Source organism: Akebia trifoliata, chromosome 14, assembly GCF_017979445.1.
Source record: "Akebia trifoliata isolate Shusen 1 chromosome 14, ASM1797944v1, whole genome shotgun sequence".
Lineage (NCBI taxonomy): Eukaryota > Viridiplantae > Streptophyta > Magnoliopsida > Ranunculales > Lardizabalaceae > Akebia > Akebia trifoliata.
Genome location: NC_141388.1, coordinates 6,839,159 through 6,861,310, shown reverse-complemented (window position 1 = coordinate 6,861,310; position 22,152 = coordinate 6,839,159). Strand labels below are relative to the sequence as shown.

Below are 22,152 nucleotides of genomic sequence, written 5' to 3'. Positions count from 1 at the left end.
TCAACACAAGTATGGAACTGGTTTTAGTCCCAAACCGACCCAAATCCCCTCAAATTTATGATTTGTCGACAATATCACATGTTCTTCATAAATTTCAACTACTTATCTCAATGCTTCAATTAATGTTCATAAATTTCAACTATTTCTCTTAATCTTCACCACAATAATTGATTTGATTCTAAAACCGATCTAAACTCAGAGTCCCATAATTTTAAGAATTACTGTCATATCACATATCTTCCACAATTTTCAGCTACTTATATTAGAACTTTAGTTAATTTCCACAAGTACTGAATTAGGGATTGCTGAGAACATTGCATGTCCTTCACAACCTAAAGTTTCATTTAATTGACGACACAAGTATCAAATTGGTTCTAGACTTGAATCAAGCATGGTCGGACCTATACAGTAACATGCCAAGCTTTGGGCCAGGGCGTGTTTCAACATAAAAGTTAGAGTCTTATCCCTCCATAATATGCTAATGGAAAATGAACTATGAGTACTCATGTTTTTCACATGTTCTATCCCTAACAAGAAAATGTTACTTCTTTCCAACCGTACCAAGACGCGTTGGTCCGACATGGATTGTCACATTGACCAAATAACAACGCAACCCTTTAAAGTTCGTGGTTTATATTAGACTTTAAAAAGTAATAATAAAAAGGAAACCTTATATTTATTCATTTTGCATTGTCAAAGACTTTGAAAATAAACGGTCACTGAACTACCAAATCTAAAATTCCAATCCAATGGTGAAAAATTATCTTATAAGTGATTAAAAGTTTCTATATGTGATTAAAGTGAGCTTAAAAATGATGGATTGAAACTAAGTTTACTAGACTAAAAATAATATAGAATTGATGTTAAAAAGCTTAGAGATGTTTGATTTTTGAAAAAATAAAATAAAATCACGAGTTCTTGGTGCATACAAGAGGTCGGGATTCAGGTTGGGCTATTCAGGCTCAATCAGGGTTGGGCTTCGAAAGGCAAATCCCATGCTTGGACGATTTACCCAGGCTAGACCTTGAGTAGGATGCGGTCGTCAGCTAAATTTGCATAGTAAATCATGATTTAGAAACTAATATAATATCAAGAATGCCACCCCCCTGCATTTTTTAACATACCCTCAAGCACGATCTTAAAAACGAGAGACTAACGAAATTACTAAAAATGTCCTCATTTTCAACATCATACCAAAACCCTTGATTTTTCTCGTAAAACTCATCATCTTCCAATTCTTCTATATTTAGGATTTAAAAAAATAAATACTTTCGAAAAAAATATTGATTTTTCTCCAAAAATCCAATATAGTGGTAACTAGTACAAATAAAAGATGTTGCCAATACACTTTGTGATTAGTATATTGTCCTTTTGGTCATGTAGCCCAAACCTTCACTTGAACCTAGTCAATGGTCACATATAAATTTTTGCAATGGATATAAGAGGAGTGCATACATTCCTGAGAAGGAAAGAGTCGAGGTAGAGAGAGTCATAACAATTAGTTCTTGCCATTAGTTAGGCAATATTAAGAAAACCAACTATAAAATTGCCAAAGCTAAAGTCCACTCATGTGCTTTTTACCCCCTCATTAAAGAAAGGGAAAATTATTTAATAAACCATGTGGGAGGGGCATATTTCTAGATGCACCCTCGATTTTGGGGCAATGTCCTAATGACTTAGTAATAAAGTCTTTCTTTCTTAATATCCCTCATCCTGATAAATCCATGAACTCAACTTGTCAAAATTGACGATTCAAATTATTAAGATCAACATTTAAATTGCCATTCTTGACCAATTGAATCATTGATCTTGATAATTCATGTTGAGATGTTGATATCAACAATCATAAAAAGGTCAATCTCCAACAATTTGAATGTTGATATCGACAATTCATTTTCATACGTAGAGACATGTGATTTACAATATTTGATCTTGACGGTTGTAAAAAAATGATTCTCGACAATTTGAATCATGGATCTCACCAATTGGAAGGGAATTAGGGGGCATTAAGAAAGAAAAATGAATCAAAGAGTCGTGATAATCTGACTCCTTTTTTACACTCTTTTATGCTTCCTTTACAAAATCGTAGATCCTTTGCTTCGGGATATACAAGTAAAAAGATTTATATTCTGTTTTACCCAGGCTAGACCTTGAGTAGGATGCGGTCATGAGCTAAATTTGCATAGTAAATCATGATTTAGAAACTAATATAATGTCAAGAATGCCACCCGCCTGCATTTTTTAACATACCCTCAAGCACGATCTTAAAAACGAGAGACTAACGAAATGACTAAAAATGTCCTCATTTTCAACATCATACCAAAACCCTTGATTTTTCTCATAAAACTCATCATCTTCCAATTCTTCTATATTTAGGATTAAAAAAAATAAATACTTTCGAAAAAAAATGTTGATTTTTCTCAAAAAATCCAATATAGTGGTAACTAGTACAAATAAAAGATGTTGCCAATACACTTTGTGATTAGTATATTGTCCTTTTGGTCATGTAGCCCAAACCTTCACTTGAACCTAGTCAATGGTCACATATAAATTTTTGCAATGGATATAAGAGGAGTGCAGACATTCCTGAGAAGGAAAGAGTCGAGGTAGAGAGAGTCATAACAATTAGTTCTTGCCATTATTTAGGCAATATTAAGAAAACCAACTATAAAATTGCCAAAGCTAAAGTCCACTCATGTGCTTTTTACCCCCTCATTAAAGAAAGGGAAAATTATTTAATAAACCATGTGGGAGGGGCATATTTCTAGATGCACCCTCGATTTTGGGGCAATGTCCTAATGACTTAGTAATAAAGTTTTTCTTTCTTAATATCCCTCATCCTGATAAATCCACGAACTCAACTTGTCAAAATTGACGATTCAAATTATTAAGATCAACATTCAAATTGCCATTCTTGACCAATTGAATCATTGATCTTGATGATTCATGTTGAGATGTTGATATCAACAATCATAAAAAGGTCAATCTCAACAATTTGAATGTTGATATCGACAATTCATTTTCATACGTAGAGACATGTGATTTACAATATTTGATCTTGACGGTTGTAAAAAATGATCTCGACAATTTGAATCATGGATCTCACCAATTGGAAGGGAATTAGGGGGCATTAAGAAAGAAAAATTAATCAAAAAGTCGTGATAATCTGACTTCCTTTTTTACACTCTTTTTATGCTTCCTTCACAAAATCGTAGATCCTTTGCTTCGGGATATACAAGTAAAAAGATTTATATTCTGTGAACTGCTAGGGCACAAAATGTAAAAAAGGGAGTAAGATCATCATTATCATAATTAAATGGACTATCAACTTGTATAAGAAAAATTAGCGGAAAAAGTGTATTAATCAGTAAGAATTGAAAATTAATCTCAAGAAAATCTATGTTTTCTTCTCAAATCCTAAAGGTCAACCATGGGCTGAGGTTAAAAGGGTCCTTTTCCCACATGTTATCTCCAGTCCAGCTCACGTTGCGAAGCATCCTATCACGTGCACGTGAGATGGTCATGCTGTGATTGTGAATGTGTGACAACGTGAGCACGATGTAGCATTGGATGCGCTGCATCCACGTCTTTAGAAAGACAACTGGCACTTTAAAGGAGATTTGCTGGCTAGCCAAGCAATGCCTTTGCAGCGTTGAACAGATTCAACTATAATATATTAATAATACATGAAAGACATATTATTTAACTAGTTATGTAAATTATAATATAATCTTTTTTTGTCTGTTGTGGGGTTGCATGTTTTCAACCCTCACAGCAAGTAAATCTCTTAACAAGGGCACGAGGGCATTTATTGTTAGGAACTGAGACTAGTTAGGTGATCCATTCTACTTCTACCAAGTCAAACTATATATTTTGGAACTTCTCTCAAATAGCTCCAAATGAATTTTGATTTTTTTTTTCATTTTTCATTTTTATTTTCTTTTTTTAATACCATCAAGATGTTTTTTTTTTTTTAATATTAGGTAGGAATGTATAATTTTCCTAATTAAGAAAATGATAATGTAATTCACTTGTGAAAAATAGGAACGAAAGTAATTTTATTTGAGAAATGGGATTTTAAGTGTATGATTGCACATTTTTCTGAAAGACATTGTTTCATTTGTAGAGGCTTTTCTTCCCTAAGAGGGAATTTGTTTTTCACCCTCATTCTCTCGTGAGTACATCCACCCTCAAAACTAAAGTTCAATTCTCTTTTTAACATTTTATTAGTCATAAAGTCGGAGTACAGGTTTAAAACGACAAAGAGAAACTTCGAAAAAAAACATAAAAAATGAAAAAAAAAAAAATGTAAAAAAATATAATAGAAGTTATGAAAAATGTATATATATTTAATCAAAATTCATAAAATCAAGATATTGTCATCAAATCCCATATTTTTATATTTATGAATCACCAAATTCTATTATGTATCAAGTCTCACATTAAAAAAAATGTTTAATTTTTTTTCTTCTTCTATTTCTATTGTATTGAAAAACATGAAAAGGAAAAAAAAACAATATTTTTTGTTATGTTTAAAAAAAATCGTGTTGATCATCAGAGATACAAGACGCGTTTTAAACATGTTTTTTTTAATACTATGAATACAACAATAAGAAAATTTTATCCCAAAGATTTTATATTGACAAGTGTTTGGGATAGACATATTTTTACACCAATTGCCATCTTGATGCAGCACTACACATAATTTCAGAGTGCAATCCAACATTGAAATTAATTTCTTAAGAAATTATTTTTTCTTTCTGTCAAATTGTTGAAGAATCCATTTTTTTTTTCCAATAATATATATGGTGTATGGCTTAGTGGTATAAATGAGTAAATATCTAACATAATGAATTCAATCACAAAAACCACTACTCCCCATATAAGGACAAGGGTGATGTCCTCATACTCATTGAATTTAATGATCCGACGGTCGTAAAATGGCCACATGTCAATATTGGGCCCACTAGCCCATTGACAATCAACCCATTCCTTAGTTGACTAAGACATTTTGGTTGGTAATCAGTCGTTAAATTCACATATTATTTTCTTTAGAAAAATTGAAGTCCCAATCTAATCTACAGCTGGGATGAGAGGACATTCTTAGAGATTCTAAAAAAATTCTATAATCTTTTAATATTTTTTAATTATGATGTAAAAATCACCAATCAAGGTTAGTGGTTATATGTGGATCGATGAGTAGGTATAGAAGGAGCACGAAACGTGGTACTTTGCAACAACAACGTCACGCACGCAATGTACCCCAAAATTACCTAATGAACGAAACGAAACAAAACAAAAAAGATAAAAGAGGTAAGCAAGCAAGCAAGCCAAAGCCGAAGCAAAAACAAGAAAGCCTTTACAGACGCCGCTGTTTGTTAAGGACTTGTTCATCGCATACATCTGATCTCCCTCTCTCCCTCCATTATCTCTTCATCTCTCTTAATAGCCAGCCATTCCAACAAGTCTCTCTCACTCGGATCTCTCAGTTTCTCTCTCTCTCTCTCTCCCCCTCAAGAACACACAGAAGAAGAGAAGAAGAATGGAATCGCCCGAGTCGTCTTACATTTCATCTCCTGAGGTCCCACCAAAGCGAGTCGTGCCTGTCAAATCTCCGTCTTCAGGTTACACATCTAATTATTCTTGTCCATTTCATCTCAGACATGGAGATCTGTGGCCCCTGATCTGATTTTTTCCCATCATAGTAGGATTTTTCTGTAATGAGAATGTTTTTTTTTTTTTTTTTTAAATTTACTTTTTTTGTTGTTGTTGTTGTTTTAATCCTTGTTTTCCCTTAACTGGAAACCCTACATTTTGTCCTCTTTGCATCAGAAATTGATTTTGTTGGTCCTATTGTCCGTACAATTGGCATATGTGAAATTCATGCATTTTTTTCTTCTTCTAATTAATCTTGAATTATCTGAAATTTTTGAATCTATGCTGCTAGGTTCTGAAATTGACATTGTGAACTTTGATCAGAAATGTATATCACTTGGATTTTTTTTTTCCATAACGTTGGAGAGGAATTCTAAGCAATATTTTTTTAGGGTAAATGGGTAGTGTTGTTGAAAATTTAAAATTCACGCCATGTTTCAAGTAACTTTGCTTGTAAATTTAGAGATGCTTGTGTTTAATTTCATAGATCTGGGAGGTTCAATATAGAACAGTGGAAATTTTGTTATAAAAAATTCTTCTTTTTGGCTTGTTTTGGGGGAATTACGAGTCAGAGAGCACACAAATCTTCTGATCTGGTGTAGTTGTAAGGTTACCAAAAAAATTATGTTTCATATGAGAAAAGAACAAACACTGTTGGATGCAAAGAGAAGGAAAAGTTTGACGAAATCTGTTTAGTTAATTAGAAATAATAAGGGCAGGTTCAATATTATTGGTCATGGATGAGGCTCTTGATATGTTATTCGTGGATGTGTTTGAGTTGTGAGTCCTTCGCGTTCACTCTGTTTAGATTTGATGACTTACTGAATCACGAGGTTTGGATTGTCAGAGTGTCATGATGGGTGATAAAGATGAGTTCTTATGTTTCAAGCAACCTCAAGTTGAAAGTTGTTTGACTTATGTCATCCAAGGGATTAATCTTTAGTAATGTTTTCTGCTATTAGTTTTTTTCCTTTTAAACCCATGGAGCAACATATTGATTTGAATCACAAAATGTCCACGTGGGAGAAACTACATAAAAATCTTTTGAGTTTGGGACTACTTACATTTTCCATTTTTAAAAAAAACCATATCCTTGTTAGATTTCATTATTAACTTATAGTTTTTGAAGATTGTACACATCCCTTAAGTACCCAAGTTTTTTCCAATTTTTTTAATGTTCAAATCACATTGTTTTCTTTGCATAAGTGGTCTGCTCAGGTTTACCTAAATGGAAGGAGTAAACTGGTTGCAGCGATGTGTGCTGCTTATTCTTTGGAAAGCAAGGAAAAAATTTAGCGTTGGGCAATGTGGTTTCATGTAATCTTGAAACAAGGAATGCTAGAGATACAAACTGGGCCCATAAATGAAATGATAATCACACATTTAGAAAATTTCGGTGAATATCTCAAAGATATCTAATGTAGGAAACATATACACAAAGAAATAAAATTCAAACATGATTACTCGTAGGGTTGAGTTATTGAGAGAAGATATGGGGAGAATTGAATTAAAGAAGATATATCTTCAGATAAATTTAATGGAGGAAAATGATTCATTCAGTTGATCCTGAACGGTTGTTGCTTGTTTCATGATCATATATGGTGCGTATGTAGCCCATTCACAAAATATTTTCTTCAATGTCCATTGTTTGTTCTAAATCAATGTTTTTTAATTTGGTTTATCACTCCTATAAGAGTGATCATTTCTTTACTGAGAACACAATAACATTTTTTTTTATATTGGTTAGCACTGTAAATATGCATCCCCTCTGCACCACCCAATCATTTTTGAAATGACCATAGATGTGTAGCTGCTTTCCAAAGACAATATTATGTTTTTTGTTTTTTGATTGATAAGACAATATTATGTTATGATGCTGTGCACTTTATCCAACTATTTTTTGATGGATAAACTAGACTTGAATCTATGACCTCAAAGTTGCTTTGCAATATATCTAACCAATCGAGCTATGGGTCTAAGCCTACTGTTTATTTATCACATGTTTTCTCTTTTGCTAATTGAAATAACTTCTTAAAAAAATTAAAAAAAAAACTCAAGGAAAAAGACAGCTGATAAGAGGAGCCGTGTCCTCAAAGAAATCTTTGGCTACTGTATAAAATTCAGAATTCCAGCACCAATGGGGTCAGATTTAAGGCACCCCGGTGGCCTCTTGAAGACGTGGGAACTATCCTTTTAGAGGGGGTTTTATTGAACTTGGTGGTCAGGCCTCATGTTGTACTTCTTTTGCATTTGAACTGGCTTCCTGATATTTTTGTAAATCTCCTTTTGTCTCCTTCATATGTGTTGCATACAACACACATATGCACGAAATGCATTTGTACATAATACCACCCATTTGTTTTATGCTAACTACTTGGTTCTGCCATGCTTGCTCTTGTTAGATGATAAGGAGAAGCCTACATACATTAGGTTCCTTGTATCAAATGCTGCAGCTGGTTCTGTCATTGGAAAAGGTGGCTCAACAATTACTGAATTCCAATCACAATCTGGAGCACGGATTCAGTTGTCACGCAATCATGAATTTTTTCCTGGAACATCTGACAGGATAATCATGATATCGGGAGCATTTAATGAAATAATTAAGGCAATGGAACTTATTCTGTCCAAATTGCTGAGCGAGGTAATATTTGGTGCAACTTTCATTTGTTTTCTATTTGTAAACATGCATTTTTGTACAATGTGAATTGAAATTTTGTTTTTCCTTAAATTTGGTTAGGTTCATGCTGAAGATGGTGACGATGTTGATCCTATTTCAAAAGTGAGGCTCATTGTTCCAAATAGTTCTTGTGGTGGCATAATTGGGAAGGGAGGAGCTACAATAAAGTAAAAAAATCTTGTTCATTGCATCCTTTGTCTTTAAAACATTCAGTAGTGGCACTATTTACAAGGTTTTCAAATTTGATAACAAGGAAAGCGAATTCCAATTTGAATTTTCTTATCCCTTAAGTATCAAGGCATTTTTTGCATAGCCAAAAAGATAATCTTAAAACATTTTTAGTTGTCGTGTTGCTGCATCTCTCAATGTTTGCTTAAATTTGGTTGACATGTTCATATAGAAATCACTGTTTATATTCTTTTGAAGTTGTCAAATGGGCTAGGCTTCTACACATGATATCTTTTAACTTAATATGGGAGTGACTACTATATGCCAGGGAATTTGAGCAAATATTTGCATTATGACTTTTTTCTGCATATTATTGCATGACACATACGTCTGTGAATTCTATTTCAATGTAACTCATCCTTTAAATTGTATTTATTTTATTTCATGTTCTATTGAGATTCAGATTAGACTGTAGACAGACATGAGGAATATTCAGATATTTTTGTACAGTTGAAGATTCATTGGTTCCAAGGAAAAAGAAAACAAAGGCAATGAACATTTTTCTTTCGGTTTATCAATTTAAAAAGTTGCACAGATGAGAAAATATCGATAAATTTAAGAAGTTCATGGATCCTTGTTTTAACTAATGGAGTTTCGTGGTGATGATGAGGTTGTAGGTCAAAATTTTGATAGGGGTTTTCACCTTGGCTATTTGTCCAACACCTTCTCGTTGGGACATTGAGTGGAAGTGAGGAAGAGCGTTTCTCAGTCACAATATATCATTTGGTTGGGAAAAATTGAATATCAATTTAATGCCCACTGCTTAGGAAGAAGTTTATGGGATATCTTGTTAGCTATTCGACGTTCTTATCTCCAAATATCATGGAAAAAGAGCACACATTATAATATACTGTGTTTCTTCTGGTTCTAGATATTCTATCATGTGGGAAGTATAAAGTGAAAATTGATGCTTTGTACTTTTCTTCAATTTGAAATCTTAGGTGTTAACTTTTCCGGTTTTCACGGTTTACCATATGGATATGTGGTTCCTTCTTTTGGAACAGTAGCGTACAACACAGTAAACTATGGACCAAATGGTGCTGGAGGAAAATTTCAGAATAACAAGGTTCGTTCCATTGTTTATTTCCTTGTATCTTTACATGATGTGACTGTAGCCCCTTCACCAAATTGCCACTTTAACTCCCTCGTTCTATGATGATGTGTTTCACAAATACTGCCTTCAGTGTTTGCTTCCTATTATTGTTTTTGAACATTTAACTCTTGTGTTCATTGTTCTCTATATTAGATTTATACTCTTTTTATGTAGTTTATTTGTTACCCGTATGTGAAACTCCTCACTCCTTCCCCCTCTCTTTTTGGGTAAGCTGGGATTGAACCTGTGATTTCATGGTCAAAACTTTGAACACTTAACCAATTGAACTAGATGCATGTTGAACATGAACCAATTAAGCTGTTTTATAATACATCAATAAGGCCAACTATGGGTCTGAATGTTGTAGTATCACAACATGTTTATAGAATGAGCATAGTAAACATGTGGATGCTGAGAGATGAGCGGTGACTTAGGAAAGATAAAATCTGAAATGATTACATTAGAGGTAACCTAGGAATGACTCTTGTAGACATGTAAGTTCCGACTTGGAAACCTTCACACTACTTTGACAGTTGGAGTTGCCACCATTCATAAAATTTGAGGTGTGAATGGTTACCTAAAAACAGTTTTCTTAAAATCATATTTTGTCTAAAAAGTGGCTCGTAACTAGTCTTAACAATGAGAATGGGTAAGGAGGTTCGGTTGAAGGATGAGGAAGGTCTTAGGCACCCCATCCTACCCACCAAGTTGGTGGTTACCTAGTCTTGGCCAAATGCGAAGATTCCAAGTCTTTTTGGTAAGACCTTTGGATTTGAGAAAGTGAGATCAAAAGGTCACTAATTTGTGGATTATAGTGGAGGTCGATCCAATAAGTTAGGATAGACCTTTTTCTAAATCCTTTTTTGTGCGAGATTATTAATGATGATTTAGTGATGCATGAATATGGATTAAATGCAAATGTATGAAATTAAAGTGACTGTGTGAGCGTGTAGGATGCATAGATTGTTCCCATGATTGGGGTTTTAGTATTTGCCAAGAGTTGTGAAGAGATTCTCATGAGGAGAGCCCTCCTTTGACTCTAGCATTCTTGAAGGTTAAGATGCATGCTAAATGGATGTACCCAAGTTGGACATATTTTTGTTGGTAATAGGTTTTGAGGAATTTCTCCATGGGTAAGGAGTATCCTCTTGATCACCTTGTCTTTTTTTGATGCTTAGTGGGTGGGTGCAAGTGTCTTAACTACATGAATATGCAAACGACTCCTATGAAGCTTATTGGGGACTTGTCATCTTGAGGATCACCTTAAAATAGGGTGTACTCTCCAACCATATATTACCCTTATGTGTATACTTAAATTACATGGAAAATGATATGGAAGTGCTTCTAATTACATGATGAAGATGTTGAAATGCTTTTAACGACATGATATATGCAAATGCTCCAATGGAGCTTATTATGGACTTAAAATGGTGAGGATCACCTCAAGGGAGGATCTACTGTATAATGAAACTTTTGCCATGATGTGTACTTGAGTTACATTAGAATGATCCTAGGATGATCTACATGAGATTGGGTTCTAAATTTTTCCTAGAGGTGCTCATCCATCTTTTCACCTGGGTCTCACATGGTGGTTTAATTCCAAGCAAGGTTGACCTAACTACATAGATTGGATGGGGGCTTGAAATATTAAGGTTCTAATGCAAAAACTCAAAATAGAGTGAGGAGGGTAGAAGCAGGAGAAGGGGATACCCTTGTCTTCTTGTCCTTGAGTCTTCAATGTTATTTTTCAAGTCTTGAAGTGGTATGAAGGTCTCCTAGGCTTGAGAAGTGATTTGGGCAGAGTTTTGGGGGTTTGAAAGCTCTTGAGAAGAAAGTTGGACATAATTTGGGAGCTAAAAAAGAGATGGATGCTCAAGCCTTGAGAACCCCCCTTTATTTATAGGCTTTTCAAGACCATTGGGGTTGTAATGGTCCAAAGATAATTAGTTCAAAATAATTACAAAAGCTCTTAGAGGTGGTTGGACCTTGGTTACCCTTAATCAAAGAGGCTTTGATTGTCATCATGATTGTCAAAGTTTAAGATTGTAAATTTCCCTCAAGATCTCTAAAGAATTCTTTGAGGGAGAAAGTTGTCCAAAGCCTTGAGAAATAAGATAATTTCATTGAAATACCTTGACAATGGCATGCAATTATCCAAACTTAGGGGGTCATAGGGGTCAAGTAACTCTCCCATGTGTCTTAACAACTTGAGGTTGGGAGAGTAATTTTCCCTTTAAAGCTCTAGAGAATTCTTTGAAGGGTAGGAGTGGAACAACCTTTGAACTTGATCAATTTCATTAAGGACTTTGAGGAATGGCATGAAATTATCCACCAATGGGGGTCTTAGTAGTCATTTACCACCCTATTAGACTTGGATAATTTGGGGTTCAGGTAGTAAATTACCCCTAAGATATTTCTAGAAAAGCCTTGGGAGTACACGGGTCTCAATCCTTGAGAATCCAAATATTTACAAGAAAACCTTGGTGGAAGCTTAAATGAGAGAGTTAATGGATAGGTAAAGAGGCCATTTACCTTAATTACCTCAAAACCAAGAAGGTGATCAGATGATTGAGGCGGGTTAAGTTGCAAAAACACCTTAACAAAACCTTGAGCACATGTGGGAGAAAGATCCCAAAAAATCTAACAGAAAAACGAACTGGTACTTCCCCAGGGCAAGGACCTGTGCAAATTTGCATTGGTCCTTTCCAAGGGGATGGACCAGGCGAAACTAAACCTGGTCCATACCCTAGTTTAATTTGGGCCTCCCTATTTTTGGTCTGTTCTCGGATTACCCTGGTTCCTGAGTTTTCTTGGATTCTGGGGGTTAATTCCTCTCTTGCAAGTTTTCGGGATGCTCTTGGGATTGGACTAGGACAATTTTAGGGTGTCTACAGCTCTGACAAAAGATAAAAAGGAGAGTCCTCCGAGATGGCATGGGCATGCATAACGAATAGCTGCAATAAGAGTCTTTTTGTTCAGGCTGTTTGGGTTGACTTATTTGTTTGATTTAGAGTTGACCGAAATGAGCACTAAATACTTTTTGAGAGATCTCCATATTACTAGTATGGCTATTAAATTCGTGAGCATCAGCATGTAGGTTTCAGATCCAAGTGGTAGCATTAAGCCCCTTAGCTATTGTTCTTGAGAAATGACTGGGTCCCTCCCTACTCTCATAGCAGGTTGCAGGTTCTCAAGACCCTTTATATAGATTCTACGAGATGAGAAAGGTCCACAAAACCCCTGGCTGTTATATAACATATTCTGTTAGCACTGGTATGTGTCAAATTGTGTTAGCACATGCTCTGGCACAACAACCTATAATACTGCTATGACGTTACGCCTTCTCTCTCTTTGATAACCTGTACAGTTGTGCCTTTGTCATGTTGGTTAGGGGTGCCATTACCTGGTTTATCTTGGACGCCTTGTACAACACCCCTCCACCCCACAACAACAACAACAACAAAAAATCTTACCCTGTCAAATACTTTTACGACTGTACAGATGGTGCATGTATGCAATGTAGACCTTAGCTGGCAGTTCACCTTCCCATCATATGGACTTTAGCAGTGATCCATAGCACAGGCTGTGGCATGTGGTGGAGATTCTGTAAGGTTTAGTCTTAAAATTTTCCTTATCAGCCTAGCACTATCGCAAGTATTTCTGTGTTAGCACACCATTCCTTCTAAAAATAGTGGAAGACGGATGTTAACCTATCTGGTCTCCCAAAATTTTATAATTAGGGCTCCAAAACGTTAAAGGTTGAAAATAATCTATATGTTCTATTTAATTTGCATGCTATGCCTAGGCCAATGCTTTCAGTTCTCATCATGTTTGGTCAAATCATGCATACTCTATTCATCAGTGGTTAACAAGCTCTTATACTGGATCTCAGGAAGATCGAAGCAACTCGGTTATAATTGGTGTTGCTGATGAGCACATTGGAGTTGTTGTCGGTCGTGGTGGAAGGAATTTAATGGAGATTAGTCAGGTTTGCATCAACAAAGTTGTCAAATTTAGCTTCATCACTCCATGAAGCACCAAACAGGAGGGGTTTATTCCGTGATAAAGATCTTATGGTCCTTTGTTCTGCAGGTTAGTGGTGCCAGGATAAAAATATCAGACCGAGGTGATTTCATGTCTGGTACATCTGACAGGTATGGGAAAGGCTCCTTAATGAGCTCTAATCTTCTGATGCGCTGTCTACATAAGAAAACATGCCTAATTCTTCTTGTTTGGCAGGAAAGTAACAATCACAGGGTCGCATGCAGCAATACGTGCTGCGGAGTCTATGATTATGCAAAAGGTTGCTTCAGCTTCCGAGAGGTGATTGATGCTTCCTTCATGACTTTCTAGATTTTCATCATTTTTATTCGTTCTGTTACTAATTTCTTTATGGACCCACATTGTCTTTTGGGCTTCGCTTATCTTTGCCTTCTCCGTACCATATAAATCAGGGAAATCTGAAGTGCCCCATGGCGTGTGTGGCAAACAAGAAAAATGATGCATTGGATCTCTAATTTAGAGATCTTCTCATGCAATTTTCTCTCTTAAGGCAGAGGGTGAAAAGGATTGCCGAAGTTCCAATGGACGACAGACTAGTTAGAAGAGGCTGTTGTGACTGCTTTTTTTTTTTTTTTTCTTGACCAATGTAACTGTTGCTAGCATTGTCCCTGTTGTATACAATTTGAGCTTCTAAATTTTTGAATAGTTTATCGGATATTTATAATATTATTGTGCAGGGGCGATTACTTGAGGCAGGCTTCATTGGTGGCTTGATGTTGTCCCATTATTTAGGATGCTTTGCTTTGCATCTAATATGCATCCATTATTATTTACATCTTATGCTCGGAATCTAATTGCCTATTATGCAATTTGGATAATATTGATTTGATATGCTGAATTAAGCTGTGGTCACAAGAAATTTCCTCATTCACTCCCATTTTGGATGGTTTCTTGGTTAGTTTGATTTTGATTTTATTTTTTTGCCATCTCGTTGTCCCAAAACATGGGTCCTGATTGGGTCTTGTTCCTCCAATTAGCAAATTCTAGCCATTGGATGCAATAATATTTTTAATCAAGGTGTTGTGGCTGTGATTAAAAAATCAATGATGGAAAATGTTGAGCCAAAGTCACTAATCTATGTTGGTAAGATGGAGATCTGGCTGAAGCCATATAAGGCTGCTATGGTAAGAAAAGATTTGACTGAGAAGGTTGGTGGTGTCTGACCAGAGGTTCTGCTCTACTATAAAGTTCATATGAAATGGTTAGTAGACTACCGCATTTTATAGTTTTCCCATGTGGAGGAGCTATTGATCCATTCACACAATGGCACGTGGAATATAGTTCCACAAAAATTTTAAGTTCATTTAACGTGGCAATTTGTTGACAAACTCTAGGGAAAAAAAAAAAAAATAAAAAACTTTTAAGGTATTAACCATAAAAACAAAGGGACAAATACCCAGAACCAAAACTTAAATAAAAAGCTCGGTTCTGGTTGTTATCGACTTCAGTTCTGGGTATGAGATCTTTAGAATAAAAACCAACCCGACAGATACTCGATACCCATCGTGTACCCACTAAAATAAATTATGTTTTTTTGAATGAGAAAAATAAATAAATATACAGTAAAATAGATAATTATTTATAAATGCAACAGTTAAGATCAATATTAAATTATTCAAGCAAATCAAAATTTTGAGAATAAAATAGTAGAAAATTATAGTATGAATCATTTATTTGTTGAAATTGTATAAAAGTATGAAAAATGAATGGGTGCAAATGTAAAGAGGTAAAAATTAAAGATCACATTTTATTTATATTTTAATTTTACTTTAATTACGTTTACTTCAAGATATCTCTTTGTAAACATTTAATTAGATTACTGATTTTATTATAATATTATAAATTTATTAATCAGGTACCCATTAGATACCCGTCGGGTATATGAAGAAGACTTGATTCTTATTAGATCCTTAAGATAGTTACCCATAATCGAACCCAAAAATAATTGGTCCATATTGGTACACCCAAAACCGACTAAATGGTCTTGAGTATATGGTACTCATTGACAACCTTAATCAAAACCAATTCTGTCTCTAAGTCCACACTATTTATAACCCCAAAAATGCAATATTGTTATTATAAGAGAACTGTTATTGGCACCCTAACTTTTACTTATTACACCAATTAAAAATAAAGAAAATAAGTGATTGGTTGAGAATAAGTAAAAGTTGGGGTGCCAATAAAATCTCTTATTTTATTTGACTAGATTTCTATTATATGTGCCTAATCATAATTGCAAACAACTATGAACTAGTGTTATAATGTTTTGTAAGGTTGAGATTATAATTTGAGTCAAACCTTTGTACTAAGTTCAGGTGCACGTAAGACTTTTCAAGGGGGTGGTGCATGTGACCGTGGGATTAGTCTCACTGGAAAGGTGGGGATACTCAAAACCAAAAAAAAAAAAGTTAGTGCCAATAGCAGCTCTGTATCATAGAGAGGCAAGCATTATCAATCGAAATTCACACTAAATAATTATAAAAATACCTTTACATAAATTTATAAATGCATTAAGTCTTAAGATAGTTTAAAAAAATATAAAAAAATAAACTAATGTTTTTTATCTTTTAAAAATTTCACCCTAGCATAGTTGACGCAAATCTACATTAAAAAAAAAAAAATTTTTTTTTTAAAGTTACTTTTAGACCTGTTAATGGATTCGGAATAATTGAAATGAAACATTATTTTCTTCATTAAGTAATAAATAAAAAAAATGTAAAAAATAGCATGTGAATGGCATCTAGGGTAAACGAGAGTGACACCTGTTTGGGTGCATGGAAACATTCTTCCTAAGATACGGAAAAGGAGTTTTTTGGAAACAAAATCTTCAGACTCGAGTTAGAAGTAGCACTAAAAGTTCAATTATAAAGCTAAGCATAGGCCAAATGTCACACTTGTCGTTTTATTATATCTTTACGCATACACTTCAAATGCTACATCACTCATCTTTTCTAACAACATTTCCATGAAATATACCAAGAGCATGAACTATTCATCCCATTTTTTAATTTTTAAAAGAAATATACATTAATTTACGAATCAAAATCAATATTAATCTTAATATACCATTCATATCCAAATTATGAATAATGTATGTTGAAAATTGATAAAATGGAACAACTATTAAAAGTGGGTTTTAACTGTTAAATACAAAATTGGCCTATTATATGTCCTCAAATTCATGTAGTTATGCCTTCTTCAGATCATAAAAACAATTACTTTTCTTTCTGTAAGTAAATTGTAGATTTTTTTTTTCCTTCCTTCCTTGCGTGTTTATATATCACGTAATAATGAACATTCAAATGTACGAGTCTTACTTATCCAATTCCTTTAGATGTTAGATTCTTAATTCCTAAACTACTACTGGGTATTTACTATGTTATATTCTTAAATTATTCCCATGAAATATTTCCATCTTCAAGTCAACTGAAACATACATTGGATTATAAAACATTGCTACTAACATAGAAAGTATAGACAAACAAAGAGAGGACTTCTTATTAACATGCAATTTCTTCTTTACTGCTGACCAAGGGATATACATTTCACACCTAAAAAACAAAGGAAAAGAACAAGAGACATATCCTATAATCTCCTCACAAATATAACGAGAACCATAATAATTTTAATATGACAAAAGGACAAGGAAATTAGATATCAAGAACTCGAGATGACTTGTTAGGTGTTCTTACACGAGAAGTGAGAGAAAAAGGAGATCCAATTGGAGCAGTTAGGCCAAGGTACCGCATTATTTTGAACCGTCGCACCTTCTTCATTGATTTTATTGGAAAAGTCACTTCCTACAAAAGAAGAAGAATATGGAGACATGCATAAATATATTACTACGTATTCAAAAGAACCCAGATAGATATATGATGACAGCAAAACTCACATCAAAATGAACTTTTGGCTTCCGTTTCCTTTTACCCCTCCCTCCATCTCTGTCTTGGTGATCATCCCCCGTTCTACTTGAACTTGATTCAATCCACTTATCTGATAGAGCAACTAGAGTGCAATTTAGAAGGCAAAAGTTAGATCTGAAAAGTAGGCTGAGGTGATGTGGTTGCTTTGCAAATTGGATGTTCTTATTAGAGTGAAGAACAATCCTTAATTCCTTATTATTATTATTATGCATTATGATGCCTAACGGGCAAGAAAAATAATTCTGCAGCTAGAACTAACTAGCAAATGATAATTATTATATTTAGTAGTTATACATACCATTGTTTTAGATGGATAAAATTTAGGCTTTAGACTTGAGGAGAAGCTTAAGATATTCTTACTTTGGGATTACAAAAATGGGAGAACTTTTAGGAGCAAACAGAAATGCCTGATTTTTTACCACAATCCAGTTATTATAAGACTTAATCTCATAATTAGTTGCTGATTATTGATGAAACGACCACTTGAATTTTAGCCTTTTTTTTTTGTTAAGGATTCCTCCACGAAGGCAACTCAATGACAACTACCAGACACGAACTCATATTTGTACGTTTTGTCCTTATTTCTATCTTAATCACCTTATGTTCTCACTTCCCCAGTGGAAATCTAAGGTTTGATCTTATTAACTCTAGATACACTTCATGAATGGGATGTTAATTCATTTAATAGGATATTGAATAGTGGAACCCATCAAATGATGAGTCTGACCACAAGGAGATCTCGTGAAAAAATAAATAAAAATCATTCAAATAAAATGATCACAAACATCTGACACATCAAATTCTTTTTTGGAAGGCAGAATAAATATCCCGAATTGTCCAAAAAAAGGTCTAGAGTATATACATGGTTATAATCATGGCTGAACTTTTTCCAACAAGTATTCTAGCTCTAAGACACAAAATTACACTTCCTAAATGCATGAAAACCATATAGAATAATTTTGTTTGCTTCCCTCCCCACCACACACACACACACTGTTTTTCCTTTTTTTATTTTTATTTGTGGATTTGATTACAGAGCACTAAGACTTGGACCAAAATTACTCTTTTCCAATGTGTCGACATGATTTTCTTACTTCTAGAAATGCTTTCTTTGCAAACCAAGCTTCATATATCACTTCTCTGGGAACCCAGGCCTTTTGCCTTTTTTACATTACAATGACTAAAAACTGTAAAACAAAACAAGGATAGTCAAAGAACATACGAGATGACTGCTCATGTTGATTTGAGCCCTTCAGCTCATCAGGGCTTCTATCCAACTGTCTGCAGGAACTTAATTGCTCCTTTCTATTTAAGGCCTGCAACGTAACCCAAAAAACATAAATAATACATCATCTTAAGAAACAACGAAAGAGACAAAAAAAAAAAAGATGAAGAAAGATCAACGAGAAAATTGTGCAATCAAGATAAGAGGCATGCTATACTTGTTTCAAAGCATCTTGGAACACTTCCATAGGATTGCAACTCCTTTCTTCGAAGTACTGAACAGCAGAAAGAAAAATTCCCAACTATCAGGTAAAGAGTTGGAATGAATACTAGTGGCTACAGATTGGGCAAGTAGGATTGAACGACGTAGGTTAAAGATCATATAAGTTTCATATAATTTGTAAACTTATATAACTGCATAATGTATCTGTTTCTGTGACACATAGTATCAGCATCGTTACTTGCAATGATCAAATGACTCTAGTATATAGGTTTATACAACCATGAGAGAAGTCTGAAAGTCTGAAACTGTCTATACTCACATCATCAAACTGTGAAAGATCTGCCACTGGATCAACCCAAGCACTGAAAAGTAAGACATTTACAATTTCAGCTTATCCAACTAAGTTCGAGGCAGTTTTACTTCTGAAGACAATAAGGAAGATAACTATATCACACAGCTATGGGAAACTTACCATTCATGGTTCCCATAATATTGCACAAGTACATGGGCATCAACATCTTGATCACTTGTAGAAACCTGAGTGGATCTTCCTTCCATGATCTTGAGAAATCCAGAAGAGCAACAAGTTTAACGATGAATACTATAAACCCGTTTATCAAAAAAAAAAAAAAAAAAAGACTATAAACCCTTGATAATGTCTACTATTAGAAGGACAAAGTACTCCATTTCTGAAGAATAGAGAATGCCCCACTCTCGATGCCGACATTTCACAGAAGCACAAATTGTTATCAATCACTACTGTCCAAATTTTATACCGACCCTGGATTGATCAAACTCAAAATTTACGTTGCATGGATGATCCTAAATGTCCTAACCATGCGCTTTTCCCCTTTGGGATAATGCTTTGTGGATGATGATGATCAGATGGTATAGTCTAAAAACTTAGGACGCATCCAAAAAGGTGATTTGAGAATTGGGTGATCTAGATTGATGAACCTACATGCCACATGTATGCATCATACATGCACATCAAGAATCCAGAGTTCACCATGTAATTTCTTTTTGATCAGTCAGAGTTCTATATACTTCATGAATGAGAATATTTTCCCATGTCAGAAAAGAATACACAAAACAACATCTCTCAATTGCAAACAATGAAGTGCGACTGTAACCTACCTTTGCTGGCCACCACATTTGGCAAGCATTTTTAGCCCATACAATGCTTCCTGGAGTTATCCAAACATCTCTACTTTCAGTATTTTGTGAGGTAGACTTGTTGGGAGTACAAACCAATGGCCCGGCACTATCACTATTCCTGCACCAGATAAACAACATTAGTCATGCTTTATTTAAAGTTCTACTCTTTTGACCAGCCCAATAGCTAAACAATTCCTAATAAGCAATAGACAGACCGATTATCACAGTTGTTCGGAAGTATATTTTGCGAGACCAATTCAATTGCAGTAACTGGTACTCCTACGGGATTTGGGAAGATCCTTTCCTGTCCACCATTCTGGGACCTACTGCATTGAACCAGAGGGAACTTGGGCACCATGCGAGCTGTTGTGATACTGGACAGACCATCTTTACAGTTTGAGAAATCCAACACGGTACCTACTGCATTAAGGGGTTTTTTTTTTTTTTTTTTTTTTTTGGGGGGGGGGGGGGGTGTTAGTTTGTTGAATAAAATATTGAACAAAGTAACAAATGGGAAATAGCAGCAAAGGAAAAGAGAATCCAACACTTACAGCACCATATTTAGATGCGTTCAATTTCAATACAGCATTATAATCTCAAAAACACACTGGAAATGCCCAATCAACTCACTCCAATGATAACAGAAAATGTAGCTCGGAACATACAAAACTAATGTGATATTATTTTCTAAATAAATAAAACAGAAACAACAGAAGAGTTCCAAGAAAATGAACTTAAACCATTCTATGTATACAAGTGAAATGAAGCAACAACAAATAAGTTACAATGCTTTCTCTTAAAAAAAAAAAGGGTCTAATTTTTTTCTTTGTGGACATTATGGAAGAATGTTTAACTGATTCAATCTTTAATGATGACTAAGTGTCACCAAATCTCTCCTGAAATTTTCAATCATTCTTTTTGGGAATCGAATTCCCCAACAGTGAATGCCCATTATATATAATATTAAATGCTATGAAACCAAAATCATGACTATACCAACACTCCAAAATCAAACCCATAGTGGTTAAACAAACTTAATTTAGTTTTGCACCTAAACCGAACTTGAGGACATTTGGACCCCAACAACTCTTCTAGTATTCTTTGTGTCTGATTTTTTTCTTAATTTTTTTTTTTTTTTTTTGTGATCTGCTTCCATGGCTCATGAATTCTGAATAATTCATGTTTTTTTACTCAGTCAACGCAGCATTTCCTCCTAATAATTCTTTGCAAAACTCAAACTTTTTCCTCCTTTTTTTTTTTTTTGCCATTCTTTATTTTCATGAATTAAATTCTCATTCTCTCGAAACTCTATAACATCATTCTCATCTCATTGGAAATCATGAAAAAGAGGGAAATTTCTTATTTGATCCATCTTTATACATCCTAAGAATAAATTTTTTAACAGAAATCAATGAAACAATCAACAAAATCAAAAGCTAAACTATCGCCAATTAAAGTGTTGAAACTTGAAACCCAAATCAAATTGAAGAAACAGTAGGAAGGATAGATATAGAGATAGAGATACAGAGAGGAGACAAACCTCGATGACGATGAAGAAGGGAAGAATAAGAAGATTTAGAGAAGAAGAGTGAGAAATCGGTGCGAGGTTTGGGGCCATGGCTTCTGGGTTGCTGGCAACACTTTGGTATGAAAATTTGTAGCTTTTTTGATTTGCCTCTCTCTTGCTCTTGTTCTTCGCCATTGAAATACAGAACAAAGACAGAGAGATTGAAACCCTAAGAGAGAGAAGAAGAAAATATAATTCACATTTGCGTTTTCGGGATTAAAAGGGAAGGAGAATCAAATCGTAACTAAAACTCAACGAGAGAATTGTGTCCCGTCTCTCTCTCTCTCTCTCTTCTCCTCCTGTAATTTAAGTGAATAAGTAGGGAGATGTTATTGCCAAAGC

General features: G+C 34.5%; 2 protein-coding genes across 3 annotated transcripts; one reads left to right on the top strand and one right to left on the bottom strand.

Moving 5' to 3' along the window:
- The first annotated feature begins 5,271 nt into the window (after positions 1–5,271).
- LOC147385889 (protein BTR1-like) lies at positions 5,272–14,406 on the top strand. Its single transcript, XM_086423197.1, has 8 exons — positions 5,272–5,624; positions 8,058–8,296; positions 8,393–8,500; positions 9,462–9,626; positions 13,546–13,641; positions 13,746–13,807; positions 13,893–13,976; positions 14,108–14,406. Exons 1-8 carry the CDS (start codon positions 5,543–5,545, stop codon positions 14,115–14,117), a joined length of 846 nt encoding a protein of 281 aa, XP_086279323.1. The 5' UTR covers positions 5,272–5,542; the 3' UTR covers positions 14,118–14,406.
- A 2,783-nt stretch (positions 14,407–17,189) lies between these two features.
- On the bottom strand, positions 17,190–22,113 carry LOC147385888 (uncharacterized). Of its 2 annotated transcripts, none has more exons than XM_086422267.1 (9): positions 21,784–22,113; positions 20,459–20,663; positions 20,223–20,361; positions 19,558–19,646; positions 19,405–19,447; positions 19,081–19,137; positions 18,861–18,954; positions 17,608–17,708; positions 17,190–17,515 (listed from the first exon to the last, which is right to left on the bottom strand). In XM_086422267.1, the coding sequence occupies exons 2-9, from the start codon at positions 20,599–20,601 to the stop codon at positions 17,366–17,368; spliced, it is 816 nt and encodes a 271-aa protein (XP_086278393.1). In that variant the 5' UTR covers positions 20,602–20,663; positions 21,784–22,113; the 3' UTR covers positions 17,190–17,365. The 2 variants fall into 2 exon arrangements, with proteins under 2 accessions (XP_086278393.1, XP_086278392.1); XM_086422266.1 differs by having other exon boundaries at positions 17,608–17,720; positions 21,784–22,112.
- Positions 22,114–22,152: the final 39 nt, after the last annotated feature.

Bases quoted from the DNA above. Each gene is read 5' to 3' on its own strand.
- LOC147385889 (XM_086423197.1), top strand. From the start codon at position 5,543: ATGGAATCGCCCGAGTCGTCTTACATTTCATCTCCTGAGGTCCCACCA. The intron at 8,501-9,461 runs TAAAAAAATCTT...AGTATAAAGTGA, and splicing joins AGGGAGGAGCTACAATAAAG to AAATTGATGCTTTGTACTTT. The intron at 9,627-13,545 runs GTTCGTTCCATT...ACTGGATCTCAG, and splicing joins GAAAATTTCAGAATAACAAG to GAAGATCGAAGCAACTCGGT.
- LOC147385888 (XM_086422266.1), bottom strand. From the start codon at position 20,601: ATGGTGCCCAAGTTCCCTCTGGTTCAATGCAGTAGGTCCCAGAATGGT. The intron at 20,362-20,458 runs GTCTGTCTATTG...TATCTGGTGCAG, and splicing joins CCGAACAACTGTGATAATCG to GAATAGTGATAGTGCCGGGC. The intron at 19,448-19,557 runs GTAAGTTTCCCA...CTTACTTTTCAG, and splicing joins TATTATGGGAACCATGAATG to TGCTTGGGTTGATCCAGTGG.